At 35.7% G+C, this 15,772-nt stretch overlaps 2 protein-coding genes across 2 annotated transcripts; both read left to right on the forward strand.

Annotated features, from left to right (window-relative positions):
• Nucleotides 1-6,065: 6,065 nt before the first annotated feature.
• LOC121774303 lies at nucleotides 6,066-7,393 on the forward strand. The gene is made up of 2 exons (XM_042171201.1): nucleotides 6,066-6,317; nucleotides 6,866-7,393. The coding sequence occupies exons 1-2, from the start codon at nucleotides 6,066-6,068 to the stop codon at nucleotides 7,391-7,393; spliced, it is 780 nt and encodes a 259-aa protein (XP_042027135.1).
• A 4,778-nt stretch (nucleotides 7,394-12,171) lies between these two features.
• Nucleotides 12,172-15,518, forward strand: LOC121774679 (aldehyde dehydrogenase family 3 member F1-like). The gene is made up of 10 exons (XM_042171532.1): nucleotides 12,172-12,645; nucleotides 13,010-13,078; nucleotides 13,500-13,596; nucleotides 13,670-13,876; nucleotides 13,982-14,103; nucleotides 14,247-14,351; nucleotides 14,432-14,604; nucleotides 14,670-14,760; nucleotides 14,846-14,995; nucleotides 15,073-15,518. The coding sequence occupies exons 1-10, from the start codon at nucleotides 12,460-12,462 to the stop codon at nucleotides 15,331-15,333; spliced, it is 1,461 nt and encodes a 486-aa protein (XP_042027466.1). The 5' UTR covers nucleotides 12,172-12,459; the 3' UTR covers nucleotides 15,334-15,518.
• The last annotated feature ends 254 nt before the right edge of the window (nucleotides 15,519-15,772 follow it).

The following is a 15,772-nucleotide window of genomic DNA, read 5'->3' on the forward strand; positions in this document are numbered from 1 at the left end:
AGATGCATGAATCACAGATTATAAGTACTTTAGGACAAAAAAGCTTTAACAAAAGATTAAAAATGATTTTAATTAAAGAATAAATATAACAACATAGTATATGCAAATTAGTAAAAGTTTATGCTTTTTACCCCTTCATTTTTCAGGCAATATTTAGTTATTTACGCAAGTTCTTCCTTACGTAATTTTGGTTGATCTCAAACACAAAACTCACCCCCCTTCCCTTATCTACAAATTTAACAAGTTTAAAGAATAATTATATATACAGAGCAAACTAATTGAACTCTAAATATATACGTTTGGAAAATACAACTAGATCGATCACCTCAATTAAACAACTTGTATTAATACCATGTTTATAAGCAACCCTCCAACCCAACCCAACCCAACCATCCACTTTTTCAATATTTAATTCATTTTTATCTCCTCCACATCATCTTTCACATAATTAATATTCATCCAACCCAACCACACATATTTTCATGGTTTATCAATGACCACCCAACCACACTATTATATATTTATTTTTATATTATTTTTTAATACTATTATTATTACATGAAATACTTATTATTTTAAATTTATCGAAAAACGTAATAAATGACAAACTAAAAATTATAAAAACAAACAAATAAAAAACATAAATTACAATCATTGAAATACAAAATTGAAAATACATAATTGGTGCTCATACATTAGATGAAAACTAGTCATTTAATTGCAATTGCCGAATTTGGAGAATAGGAGAATATATTATTCTCGTCATCCTCCATAGCTAGCAACAAGGGAAACTAAAAAATATGAAATTCTATTAAACAATAAGGATTATAGGAGGAGAAAATATGATATTTTTTTGTGTGCAAAACTATAGCAAATGTGGTCTCTATTTATAGAGGAAGAAAAATTATGAATTTTGATGTAATGTTTATAATTTTTTAATATAATATATTAAAGATATATAAATTATTAAAAATAATAATATCAACCAATGAAATTGTGCCATTTGGCACAATCTCATTGGCTGAGTGGTGAGAGTGGGGGAGAGACCGGTCGGGTTGAAGAGAGAAGGCCACCTACGTCAAAGAGAGAGACCCATGTATTGAATAATTATTTTTAATTAGTTTAATGATGTGGCGGTCGACAGATAAACATGGTCTAAGTAAGTGTCAACAACTGTCCACAAATGCCATTAACCGATACAGAACTAACTCTTCAATAAGAATGATCCATTTTGATAATAGGCTGAGTGGATCCAAATGAATGTTCTTAGTAGTACCATTTTTCATTGTTTACACGTATCGAGCACAAAGTTGTATAACCATACCCTAGAGATTTTATTTGTCAAGAAATTTTGATGCTTGGTTGATACCAGATATCTAAAGTTCAATGATTTGGGCTGAAATAGTACTGGCAAGTGCTTCCAATGATGCGATGCACCAGCCTGAGATAAGAAAAACAGCCCACATTACATTCCTGCTTTGCCGTCTCCCACAAATCAAACTCTTCCTAATTACAAAGATCCACCAACATTTACAATTCACAACGCTCTGAAATGAAATCATTTCCAAACGCTATAAACTGGTCAAAGATTGCTAATCCTAGAATCTTATGCCTTTTTGCCAACACGTTAAAATTGAATGAACGAAAGCATCAACGCTCATAATTCGGATAAATTATGAGTGTTGCAACAGCATGTACCAGCTCATGATTCAATAAATTTAATTTTGAAATTACTATGTTTTTTTATATTAAAAATGACGAAAAGAATATAAAAAAATTGTAAGATTTCAAATCATTAATATGTTACTATTAGGATTGTTGAGTACAAACTCATCTTGCGTGATGGGGCGTTGAGTACAAATCTATCTCACATTGGGAGACTGAGGGAAGTACTGCATATGTATGTTCCCGATGTGATCTGGTTTGAGAGGAGGTTTGTTGAATACAAACTCATCTCATATCTGGAGTCTAAGAGAAGTTGGAATGTGTATATAATTCTTGTCCAACCCCTATCAGTTTGAGGTCTTTTGGGAGTGACCCAAAAACAAAACCGTCTGAGCTTGATCCAAAGCGGACAATATCGAATATCTGTTTCAGGCGACAATCCGAACAAGTGGTATCAGAGTCAGGTCGAGTGGGGCCAGAGAGACTCAAGTTTGAGTCGGGTCCGTAATGTCTCGATGTGTCGACTGTGTATGTCTGTTCCCGATGTAATCTGGTTTGAGGGGGAGGTGAGTACAAACCCATTCTACATCGGGAGTATGAGGGAAGTAACCCATTGCTTATCGTCAAAGAATAGTATTTTAAATAGTATTCCCTCCGTCCCACATTTAGAGTAACAATTAGTTATGGCACGGGTTTTAAGAAATTGGTGGAGTGTGTATTTAATGAAGTGAGAAGGTAGAGTGTGTAATAAATGAAGTGAGTAGGTGGAAAGTGAGATAGGTTGACTTTTTTTATTTTGGGTTTATTTTTGTGTTTATAATGGCATTTGAGTGTAATTTTGTTGAATAATAGGGTAAATTTCTATGTCCAAAAATGGAAAATTGTAAATGTAACTCTAAAACTGGGACGGACTTTTTTGGCAAAATGTCACTCTAAAACTGGGACGAAGGGAGTAATTAGTACTCCCCCGTCTCATAATAGATGACACACTTGGGGATTGACACATACTTCTTGTTATGGATGCTCATAAATGAATCCATCAATTTTCTCAAGATATGCTCCAAATAGTGTTTGATCTTCAATTTATTAATAAATCCATCAAACTTCTCAAGATATGCTTAGTAGTGTTTGATCTTCAAATTTAACATAAATAAAAAAATGGGATGGGTCTAGCCACAAAAACTACACCAAGAAAGAATTTGATGGGGAAATTAGAAAATGAAGGTGTATTGAGGGAGGAATCCCTTCTTGGGACCTAAGACCTTCCACAAAAAAGATAAAGGCAACTTTAGGCTATTTTCATCAAGGCAAGCACTCCATTGGCTCTACTACCGAATACATACACAAACCATAGGTGCATACCACTACTTGATAGATCTCAAACGAAACAAACAACCTACAAAGTAAGAATTAGATAAAATCTCACAAAGGAGGTGCTCACAAAGGAATCTTAGTCTTTCTCGCGCACTAAGCGCATCTTCACCCGGGCCGAGTAGGTGTGGCCGCTTTTATCACACATCTCTAACTATTTTTAACCCATTAGACATATTCGTGTCTCAAATCCTCTTACTTTTTATGTCACAATTCTAGCGATATTCTGCCTCCGTCTCAAAAGAATATGCACTATTTCATTTTTAGTCCGTCCCACAATCCACTATCTAATTTTGAAAACTCTTCTATCTCTATGAGACTCATTCTCCATTGATAATATTTTAATTACTTTTTCTTTCTATTTCTCTCATACTTTAACAATTGTGCATTAAAACCTATGCCCAATCAAAAAGTATATATACACCCGTTGTCTCAAAAAATAGACTAGTTTACCATTTTGGATCGTTCCCCAAAATTAGACAAAGTCTTACTATGGAAAGTTTTTCAACAAATAATAATCTTGCACATCATTTATAACGTGGACCCCACAATTTACACTCATTCCACTACATTTTTCCTCTTTCTATTACTTTTCTCGTCTCTCTTACTTTTTCTCATATCTCCCTTACTTTACTATTGCACATTAAAACTTGTGTCATTTATAAGTTTGTTAATTTTTTTTAGGGATGGATGGTGTATTTCACAAGTTATAAGTTCAATAGTGTTTTGGGCTTGCAATATCAAAATTTTAGTAACTCCATTACTTTTCTCTTACCCTCCTGTACCGCTGTAACAATCGGTAGGGATCAACTAAACCATCTCCTAATACATTTTCTACTACACATATAAAAGAGAGACATGTGAATATTCTTTATAAAAATAAAAATTTTGATTTGAAATTCCAACTTTTATCTACATTTCTTGCTATGCTAAATATGTAGGAATAAATTCTAACCTTACAAATTTTTACACAAAGGAGGACATACACAAACCGAACCCAACCGAACTGACTGTTAATCGTCGGTTCGTAACCCAGAACCAGAACCGGCACGGCGGTTCGAACCGCCAAACGGTTCGGCTGTTCGGACGGTTCGGTTCAAGTTCAAGAATTAATTTGAGAAACCGGAACTGCCGGTTCAAACCGGCGGTTCAACGGTTCAAGTAGATTTTTCGGCTAGGTCCTAGGCTTTTCAGGCTTTTCAGGTGTAGTGTTGCAAAAACGTTGTCAGAAACCGCCGACTGAACATCCGGTTAAGCCCTAAACCGCCTATTCCTCCATTTTCAATTTTCTTTTAATCTAATTTTTCCCAAATTTTCTCCTATAAATACCCCATTCCCCATCATTTCTTCTCACCTCATTCTTATGTTAACAAGGATTTCTCTTCTCAGTCTCTATTTTCTACTATCATACTTCAATATCCATGTCTTCTTCTTGTCATGAGGACATGCACCCCCCCTTCTTCACCCGTACCACAAAGTAGTAAAAAGTCTAAGTTATCATCAACTATGTCTATATTTGTTATACAAGAAGGTCTCAATAGTGTCTAGTAGTGCTGATTCACTATCTCAAGAGATGACATCGGAGTTTAATGAATGTTGTAACTACTGCAACAAAGTCTACAAATTTAATGATGGTGGGGGATATCGTACTCTCGTCCGTCATATGAAGACAATCCATCCGATCGAATATGGGCATGCCCCTACCGCCAACTAGGTAAGTCAGGTAAAAGAACTACGTGGACTTCGATTCCATTGAGCATTAATGATACGTAGGCACCTCAACTTAAATTTTAAATTTAAGTTGAGCTCAAATCTTTTTTCCTTTATTTCTTTTTTTCTTTTGTTTTAACTTTAAAAATATGCAAATACAATTAAATAATTGTATTTGTATATACTCTACTCGGTGAATGAGACTTCTCTATAAGACTAAATCCAAGAAACTTTTGGCAATTCTACCATGATTGTTGATTGTTAGACTAAACTCAATATTTAAGGTTGAATTGCTAAAGGTATCCTCAATTTAGTTATGTAGAAACATCTCATTCACCGACTACGAGTATATACTTATAAATTTGTTGTTCAAAACTTCAAGTCTTTTTTGTAATTTGTAAATAGCTTCGTCGTAGTCTCGTTGAAATTTACAAGTATTTAAATTTATTGTTTAAGACTTTAAGTCTTTTGTAAATTGCAGTGGCGGACGCAGGTGGAGGAGGCGAGGGGCTTAAGCCCCTCCCAAACCATTTTTTTATAATAAATTTCTACTGCAAATTTTTTTAAAAAATTTCAAACCTATAGTCAGCCCTCGTCAAGTTAATAGTTTTGATGTCTAAATTATTAGAGGTTTAATGGAAAGGAGGGGCTGGAAATTAAAATTACAGTAAAAACTTCACGACAATGGCGCTGAGTTGAGAAGAGGAAGACGATGATTAATTAAGAGCCATTAAGCTTAAATGAATAAAATAATAAAAGTAGAAAAAGTCTATGTCTACTGCCCTACTCCCTATTTAAATGGCACGTGTATGGTATTCAAGAATGAAGTTTTCAAGATGCTTGGTTTACAAAATTTCCATGGTTAGAGTATAGTGCATCAAAAAATGCAGCCTTTTGCTTTTGGTGCTATCTTTTCAAGCAATCAGATAAAGGAGGTCGATATGCAGAAGATGCTTTTATAAAGACAGACTTTAACAATTGGAAAAATACACTAGAAAAATTCAATCAACATGTTGGGGCTGCAAATATTTGTCACACTAATGCTCGGATTTAATTTGAAGCTTTTCAAGATCAAAGACACAGTGTGACAAATGTATTTCGATCAAATACTCGTAAGGCGGAAGTTTCATATCGTGTTCAGTTGACTGCTTCATTGGATGTGACTCGTTTTCTTGTAAAACATGATTGCCTTTTCGAGGACACGATGAATCAAGTAGTTCTTCAAATCTAGGTAATTTTCTTGAGTTGCTTCAATGACTTAGTCAACATAATGGTGATGTTTCCAAAGTGTTGGTACAAATGCTCCTGCTAATAATAAGATGGTTTCTCCACGAATTCAAAAGGAATTATCAAATGCTTGTGCTTCAGAAGTCACACTTGCCATAGTCAAAGATATTGGGGATAGAGTTTTCACTATCTTGGTTGATGAGGCTCGAGATGTTTCATTGAAGAAACAAATGGGTGTTGTTTTAAGATACGTGAATAGTGAAGGATATGTGATTGAGCGATTTCTTGGGATCGTACATGTAACTGGCACTTGTTCTCGTTCTTTGGATCAAGAAACTACTTTGGTAAGACCAGGAGACACTCGTTGGGGCTCACATTACTCTACATTGCTTCGTTTATGCTCTATGTGGCCCATGGTTGAGAAAGTGTTGGAAATTGTTAGAGATGATGCCACTATCCTTGATAATAGAAGTACTACTGAAGGCTTGATCGAAAGGATAGATAATTATGAGTTTGTTTTTACTTTTCACTTGATGAAACACTTACTAGGAACTACAAATGAATTGTCTCATGCCCTACAACGGAAAGATCAAAACATTGTACAAGCTATATCATTGATCCAAAGTGTGAAACATCAATTGCAAAGTTTAGGGAGGATGGATGGGAAGCCTTGTTAGACCAAACAAATAGATTTTGTGAGTTGCACAATATTTCACAAGTTAATATGGAGGACATCATACCACACCCGGGTCGAAAAAAGCATGGAGCAGAGTTGATCATAAACTTACATCATTATCGGGTAGAGATTTTTTATCAGGTAATCTAATATTTTTATTCATGTTTTTATTGATATATTTACTTGCCATTAACTTATTGTGGCTGCAATATCAAGGTTGTTGATTTAATTATACAAGAGATGAATAATCGATTTTCTCAAGCTAGCACCGACTTGCTAAAATGCATAGCGTGTCTTGATCCAAGAAATTCTTTCTCTGAATTCAATGAGCATCAAGTCATTCATATTGCTACATTATATCCCGAGGACTTCTCTGCGAGCGAATGTTTACATCTTTCACGACAAGTTAGTAATTTTATTGCTAATGTGCTGTGTGATCCTCAATTTGTTGCGCTTAGTGATTTGGGAAGTTTTGCTATGAAAATGTTCAAAACTAAGAAGCATTTAGTTTTTCCATTGGTCTATCGGATTATTGAGCTGGCCTTGGTTTTACCTGTTGCTACTGCTTCTGTTGAGAGAGCATTTTCTACAATGAAAACTATCAAGACTGATTTACGAAATCGAATGGGAGACGAGTGGATGAGTGACAGTCTAGTTGTGTATATTGAGAAGGATATTTTTTCAATGATTGATAACGAGTCGATCCTGCAGCGTTTTCAATCGATGAAAACACGTAGAATTTAGTTGCCGCCGTTTTAGCAAACTGTATTATTCTTTTTGTCAAACTTGTTTTGGATTAATTTTATGTATTAGATATTTATGCATTTTTAGAATTTTTATTATTGTTTTTTATAATATATATATATATATATATATATATATATATATGTGTGTGTGTGTGTCCCCTGCCAAGATTTTTTAGTGAAGCCCCTGCCAAGATTTATTCCTGCGTCCGCCACTTGTAAATTATAATGTTGTAACTTGTAGTCTTGTTAAATTTATATCAATAAAATTGTAATTTTAACCCTTATTGTTTGAATTTTATTTACGCACATTTCACAGATAAATAAAGACTAAAAAGACAAAAAAACTGTCGGTTTTGGCCAAAAACCGCCGGTTCTGAACCGCCGCTGGAACCGGTGGTTTTTTGAACCAGAGCCAGAACCGCCAAAAACTATCCGGGCCGGTTTAGGTTCAAGGAATATCTGAACCGTGAACCGCCGGTTCCGGTTTTTGAACCGTTTGCATCTCTAAAGGGGCCTAATACTTTTCTTTTAAAGTTTAAAATTTTCAAATTGGAATAAATTTTTACACGAAGGGTGTAAAAATGCGAATTGATTTTTCTCTATTTCCTATATTGTTCATAATTATAAATTATTTATTAGTATGATTTTATTCAACATTTTTTATTATTTTTATTTTAAAGTTAGTTCAAAAACGTCTTGCATATTTTTTTCATGAAATAATTATTAGCTTTAAATTTAGATAAAATGTTAAAGTATGATTAACTAAAAATAATTTTTTAAAAATATGTTAAAAATGATTAAATCACGACTGAGAGATGTAAAGAGCTTTATCTTTTTGTCTATTTTACGTTAGTATAATAATCAGATATTGAGAGGTATTATTAGAAATGTAACGCCTCACTTTTTGAACCCTAATTTTCGAACCCTAAAATTTTTACATTAAATGTTTTAATGCCATGAAGTATGTGGATTAATTGACGAGTAATTAATTGCGTGATTTCTATGTGACCTAATTGTGCTTTGGAGTTGAGTTTTGGTTTGAATAGTCAACATTGTTGGAAAAATAACATGGCCGTTGAATGGTCAATATCGTTGAAGACGTGACGAGAATGTGGAATAGTCAATCTTGTTGAATTATGACGTGACTGTTTGAATATCAGATGCGAGGTGAGATATATTGTGGTGAATTATTTTTCTAAGGGTGAGTGAGATTAAATAGGATCATCAATACTTACCTTGCGCTTTTATTTGAAACTTTCGACCCCTACCTTATTCCTAGGGAGATTTCAAAAATTCCCTTATTTAAGGGAAAAAGGAATTGTTTATTATATATTTTATTAGGATTTGAATTTAATTCCTTGTGGGAGAAGGAATAAAAAAATGGCCTACTCCATATATTATTGGGAGGATTATTATTTTTATTATGCTCCGTATTATTTTATTCTACTTCGTGAAATACCAAATTAAATCATAGGCTAATTAAATAGCCTAGATTTCGAATTCCTCCTTATTCCTCTTCAAAAATCACGCCAACTACACTCTACCATATCTTTCAAATCTTTAATTTATTTAATTAAAGATATTATGTTTTGCACTCTACAAATACATGAGAAACCCTAAACCTAGGAATAAAAAAAAATGCCTCCCTCCCTTCCCTCTCTCTCCCACACGATTATTCTCCTCCCTCTCTCCTTCTCCACCAATTCTTCACCAATCCCTTGTTCTTGCATCATTTTGGAGTTGGAGATTTCAGATTTATTGAAGAATCGAGCCACTTTTCGCTTCTACCGATTGTTTTCGCAAGAGAAAGGTATACTTGAATCATCTTTCTCACCCTTACCTTTGAATCCATGTTTCTTGATTCCCTCATGCATATAACGAGTGTAGGAATCGTAGATCTAAGAATTTAATCGGGTAGGAAGAATGATTTCATGAGAAAAGTGTGGATATGCGTTTAGGTATGTGTATGTGTAAGATGGTGGATGACTTGTTGGTGAATGATATGTGAATGTATGATAACATGGTTGTGAGATCCTTTTGAAGCATGAATATATGTGTTTGGGTGAATGATAGATAAACTCTAATTCAAAATTGTGAAGCATGAAAACTGTGGTGTTTGGACAGTAGATTCCGATGTGTGTTTGACCGACCAAACGATCTTATTTTGGCACGAATTTTTAACTGAGTAAAATTTGAGATGTCCTCTGTGTCGTGTATAAATTTCAGCCTCTTTTGACGAAAGATGAAGTTTTAATGAAATTTTGAAATCAACTGCGCAGTTCTGTCAGAATTTGTATTCTCGACTAGTGAGTTTCGTTTTTTATTTGACCGACCTAAACATGTGATTTTGATGTGAAATTTTAACTGGATGACCTTTGATGTGTATACTGGGTTTTGGTAAAATTTCAGCCCCAACGGAGGTCGGATGAATTTTTAATGATTTTTACAAAACGACTGTGCAGTTCTGCCAAATTTCTGTTATGTTTAAATAATACTTGTTGTCAAGTTTGAATGAAATACTTGATGCATGTGTGTCTAAGGAACGTATCTTATGGCGAGGTTATGTGTTATATGTGGAGGTATACTATGGTGTGTTTCCTTATGTTGGTAAACGTTTGAGATGGGTGATTTAAGAAAACGATGAAAGCAACGATAGGACATGCATGTTTTTGAGTCAATGATTGAGACTGAATTGTGTTACACATAATTTAAAGGTGATAACTCGCGCTCTCAGCGTGATAGCAAAGGGAAGGAAGTACTTGAGATCTAAGCAGACTAGATGAGCTTTCTTTTAAATAAGGACGAGGTCCTAAATATTTTTATCGATGGGAATGAAATTGTGTTTATCATGCCTTATTTGATTTTTAACGTGCCTATCTGATATGGCTTTATGCCATTATTATCTAAATTGAATTCGGGTCCTCGTAGGGCCGCAAACCCTACTTGGACTAGTGTACACCTATGGTAGACCGTGTGCTAGCATACGGGCTGGCCGGTCTAGTGACCTGGTTTGTGGCCACATTCCATGTCATGTATTGGCAGATATGGCTAACGTCTATGGGAAAATGACTGATCAGTCGACTTTTACAATGGGAAATGATTTTGGTACCTCGGGCCTTTCTAAAAATAAAACCCCGATGGGTACTTGAAAAATGCATGATAAATAAATATTCTTTTGATGAACTGTTTTCGGCGTTAAGTCCACTGAGTATTATTATAGTACTCAGCCCTGCATGTGTTTTCTTTATGTGCAGGTTGAGCGGCGACGAGCGGTTGGCGGTGTTGAGCAAATTAATTAAATTGATATGATTGACTTGAAACTCCTAGTGTCGTCGTGTCTTCACACATGACTTCACTTTTCTCTTGGATGCTTCCGCTAAAACATGATTTTCTTATCTTTTGGTTGATACTGAAACTATTGGATTACTGTTTTGGATCATTTTGAACCTTTCCCTTTTGACCTAAATTATGATAGTCACTCTTCATTGGTTTTTTTCTTCATTGCTAAAGCGTGACCTTCTTTTCTTATACTTAATTGTTCATTAAATACTTTGGTCAAACCTCTTGATGAAACCCTAGCCTATTGTCCTTGTTGCAATTAAGTCCGTTTAAGTCGCGATCGCCGCATTTATTCTACCCTAGAAGGGCGGTCGTGACAAGAAATGTTAAATTTATTTATTTTTTTATAATTAGTAGGAGATGTATTATGAAAGTTGAAATTTTAATCTATATTTTTATATATAAAGAATATCCATATGTCATTTTTTTATATCCATATATCTTTTTTATTTGTGTAGTAAAAGATGTATTGGGAGATGTTTTAGTGATCCTTACCGACTTTTTTTTTCTTTTTTAAAGAGGATCGACGATGGTTCTCCATCTACCCTCGAAGTGACTCGGACCCCCAGCCTAACGGTCGGAGGTGAAGCGTCTTACCACCGAGTTGCGCTTCGTTGTCGGGATGGGAAGGAACGAGTCAGCAAACCTTACCCAAGCACGAGCCCAGACCAGTTAACCTATCAACCCAATCAAGGGGACCTAGTTAACCTATCTCCCCCAGCTCCTGGGTCCAGGCCAGGACTCAAGAACCCCCAAGGGAAATTAATCCCCAAGATGGGCCTCCCAAGGGTCGAACACGTGACCTCTAGAATGGCGCGGTATCCTTGCCCCTCAACCACTTGAGCTAGGGGACTTGGATCCTTACCGACTTACCACACCTAATTTTCCATTCAAGTTTTTTGGTGGCTTGACATGTTATTCAATCACGTATTGAATGTATCAAGGTACTACTATTACCTAAATACCTAAATGATTCATTATTGTAGTTACCTAAATACCTAAATCCTAATGATGTCATTTTCGCATTTGTAATATATGTCGATAATATAAAAGTCCAATATTATACTCCTTCCGTCCAAATTCAAATGGAGTGTTTACTACTCAGACATAAAATTTTATATTGTAATTTTATTTTATGAATTAAATGAATATATAGTAAAATAAAATATATATAATGATGCTTCCAATTTAAAAAATATGCAAAATAGAATGGGATATGGGAAGTTTCCAAAAATTTAAACTCAGCTAACCTAAAATTATGGAATAAAGCAATCACATTTTAGTTTTTTTTTTTTTTTTTTTTTTCCACTCCAGCAATCACATTTTAGTTAGCTGGCTTGGTTTTAACTCAAAATGTAAGATTGAAACTACTACAGTATTCTCCCAAAAAAATACTCCATAAACTTGCTCATAAAGTTCTATTCCAATCGTTAAAGCTAAAATTTCGAAATAATGCGATTAAACTAAGAAAACAGTCCCAAGAAAAGATGCAAGATCATTGCTATTTGAACAGTGGATAATTTAAAAAAACTGTAGTCGCTCAAAATTGACGTCGAATCAGCTGACAATTTTGGACAAGTTTGTTGGAGGTTTCCGTCAATTAAATGCGTGATCAATCAATTCCAGCAAACAAAAATAAAAATTGTGCATTTATTAACAAGTGTAGCATCACTAAATCTTGAACAAACTCACTCTCTTTCTTCTCAACGCTGAATCGCTTCGGAAATGGAGGATTTCCAAGGCTTAATCGGGCTGCGACGGGCTTTCCGGGCCGGGAAAACTAGAGGGATCGAGTGGAGAATGGGCCAGCTTCGGGCCCTTTTGAAGCTCGTTGCAGAAAATGAGGCCCGATTTTTTGAAGCTCTTGAGCAAGATCTTGGAAAACACCCAGTTGAAGCTTATCGAGATGAGGTTTTTTTTCTTAATCTTTTATCAAGATTGAATTTTTTTCTTATTGATGTATAGGTGTGTGGTGTTAATTTGAGTTTTTTTTATTTGTTTATGTGGAAATGAATTTGGTGTGAAGGTTTGATTTGAATAATTTTGTCTATTTTAGTATCAAGGTTGGATTTTGAGTGTATAGACACGTGAAGAAAAGTTCAATTTCTGATTTGTTTATGTAGAAAAGAATTTAATATAAAGGTTTGTTTGCTCAACTATGCTAAGATTTGATGGTTTGTTTTATCCATTCGTGTCTGTTTAAAGATCTGATTTTTGTGCTTCAGTCTTTAATAGTCAATTTTTTCTTATCTTGTTTCTTGATTTTGTGGGACAGATTGGGGTGCTGAAGAAATCAGCAGACCACGCTTTGCTTAACATCAAGAAATGGATGGCTCCAAAAAAGGTTGAATTTTTTTACAATTATAGTGTGTTAAGGCAAACTGGCAAAGACATTGCTACTCGTCTCGTGTTTCGTTTCATCAGTGCATGTTATGCTTTCTAGTACCGAGTCATCAGTAAGCATGAGATTGAGACAATAATAGAAGATGTGTTCTGATCTCTAAGATGATTTGATTTTCTATATTATGAACTAGGCCTAGGTAGAAAGAGATGAGAATCTGTCATTTCTTGAATAAAGATTTGTTTTTTTTAAGATTATGAGTATGTTGACATAAATGAGTTGTTGAGGCAGGGCTAGAAAGAGATGAATCTAATCATCTACTATAACATTTCTTGATACTAGAAGGATTAGTAAAAGAGAAACTGTTTGCGATAGATAGGATGCGTATATTCACACATGATTGTGGATGGCGTATCGTGTCCAGGGCCATCTTCCGTTGCTTTTGTTTCCAGCAAGAGCAGAAGTGCTGCCTGAACCACTTGGGACTGTGCTCATATTTGGGTCGTGGAATTTTCCGATCAGTAAGTTTCCCTGTCCGGATAGCATAAAGTATGAATGAACACTTGTGCTCAAGTTTATGGTGTTGATATTTAGGTCTTACGCTGGATCCTTTAGTCGGAGCTATATCTGCTGGAAACACGGTGGTAGTGAAGCCCTCTGAGCTAGCTCCAGTGTGCTCGTCTCTGATTTGTCAAACGATCCCTTTATACTTGGACAGGGAAGCCATTCGAGTCGTTGAAGGTGGAAGTGATGTTGCTGATAAATTGCTGCAGCAACAATGGGATAAGATATTCTTCACAGGTATCTTAACCGTTGCTACGAATAGTATTATACAATACCTTTAAAATCGCGATGTAGATTGTGTTTGGTTTTCGACTATTGTGATTTTCTTGATCGCTTCTGCAGGGAGTCCACGAGTAGGCAGGATAATCATGGCTGCAGCAGCAAAGCATTTGACACCGGTGACTCTGGAGCTCGGAGGGAAATGCCCGGTCATTCTCGACTCCTTCACTGAGTCGGACTTAAAGGTTTGTCTAACCTATCTAACCTCAAAGAAATGTAAGTTGAACACAAAGCCAGAAAAACACACGAGGATTCGTTCGTTATCTAATTCGTTTCTAAACAGGATGTTTTACCTCTAGCTCGTGCTGTGTTTGTTTGATTGATGTAGGTGGTCGTGAAGAGAATAGTCGGAGGGAAGTGGGGTCCCTGCGCGGGACAGGCCTGCATCGGGATTGATTATCTGCTCGTGCAACAGAAGCAAGCTCTGCATCTGGTAACTAGGCGAACTCTGCTCTCGGTTCTTGAATTTTCACGACTGATGATCAGTTCTAACTCGATGACAATGTGCTCCAGATCGAATCACTCAAGGCGTGCATCAAGAAATTCTACGGTGACAATGTGAAGAGCTTGCAAAGCATCTGCCGGATCGTGAACAAGAATCATTTCGATAGGTTATGCAGCCTTCTCGAGGAGCCCAGCATGGCAGCCTCCGTCGTATATGGTGGCTCACTTGACAGAGAGAATCTGTAAGTTGGTAGCGTGTCTGTCTTTTTTGCATGTAGGGAGATATCTAACTCGTTTAACGTGTCAGGGTTATCGAGCCCACAATTCTGCTGGATCCCCCGGTCGATTCTCCGGTCATGACAGATGAAATCTTCGGCCCATTGCTTCCCATCATCACAGTATAAGATCAACTCATACAACAAAGGCCTCTGTGTATTCTGTTGGTCACTTGATTTGACAAGAAGCCTTTGTTCTTAATTGCAGCTGGATAAGATTGAAGACAGCATCGATTTCATCAATGCTCGACCGAAGCCTCTTGCTCTCTATGCATTCACTCACAACAACAAGCTGAAGGATCAGATTCTGCAGGAAACTTCATCAGGAAGTGTGACATTCAATGATACCATGATTCAGGTAAACGCTAACTTCATCCCCGATCGATGCTGGAGGAGAAAAGGGATCATGTTTTGGTGTTTTTTTCGTTGTTGCAGTTCATATGTGATTCACTACCGTTTGGAGGGGTGGGGCAGAGCGGATTCGGGAGGTACCACGGGAAGTACTCGTTCGACACTTTCAGCCACGAGAAGGCGGTGTTGCACCGGAGTTTGTACCTGGAGCTCGAGCCGAGGTACCCTCCTTGGAATGACTTCAAGCTGGAGTTCATAAGATTGGCTTACAACTTTGAGTATGTTGGGCTGTTGCTTCTCCTGCTGGGGCTGAGGAGAAGATACACGTCTAGCCGAGGCCGTTGATTGATAATGGTGGAAAAAATGTGTGCCAACTATAATCAGTCAACAATCAAATATACTAGTATTGTCTAATTCTAGTACTGATTCTTATTTTTTTTCTTCTTCTTGTAATACCCAATTCCTTAAAGAATTATTAATCATATTATATGTACTCCAAATAAATAAAGTTAGTCTATTGGGTGTATTTAGTCTATTGGTGAAATTACTATTAGTAATAAATTTGAAATAAAATTAGAAAATTGAAGAAGTTGGTTAATGTCTATATTTTTAATTGTTCATTTGGAGTGTTAGTTTTTAATTTATTAGAATCACTAATATTTAAAATAATTATGTGATGAGATTTTATACTCACATAATTATGTGTGTCTTGAGTTTGTTTGATAGTCTGCTACACTCACAACACACTATCTGTTACACTCACATATTTCAAAAAAATTGCAGA

The sequence above is a fragment of the Salvia splendens genome, chromosome 17, assembly GCF_004379255.2.
Source record: "Salvia splendens isolate huo1 chromosome 17, SspV2, whole genome shotgun sequence".
Classification (NCBI taxonomy): Eukaryota; Viridiplantae; Streptophyta; class Magnoliopsida; order Lamiales; family Lamiaceae; genus Salvia; species Salvia splendens.

What these genes read in the sequence shown, in the direction of transcription:
- LOC121774303 (XM_042171201.1), top strand. Translation starts at nt 6,066, where the DNA reads ATGGTTTCTCCACGAATTCAAAAGGAATTATCAAATGCTTGTGCTTCA. An exon ending in TGGATCAAGAAACTACTTTG is followed by an intron (nt 6,318 to 6,865) that starts GTAAGACCAGGA and finishes TGCAATATCAAG; the next exon opens with GTTGTTGATTTAATTATACA.
- LOC121774679 (XM_042171532.1), top strand. Translation starts at nt 12,460, where the DNA reads ATGGAGGATTTCCAAGGCTTAATCGGGCTGCGACGGGCTTTCCGGGCC. An exon ending in TTGAAGCTTATCGAGATGAG is followed by an intron (nt 12,646 to 13,009) that starts GTTTTTTTTCTT and finishes TTTGTGGGACAG; the next exon opens with ATTGGGGTGCTGAAGAAATC. An exon ending in GTCGTGGAATTTTCCGATCA is followed by an intron (nt 13,597 to 13,669) that starts GTAAGTTTCCCT and finishes GTTGATATTTAG; the next exon opens with GTCTTACGCTGGATCCTTTA.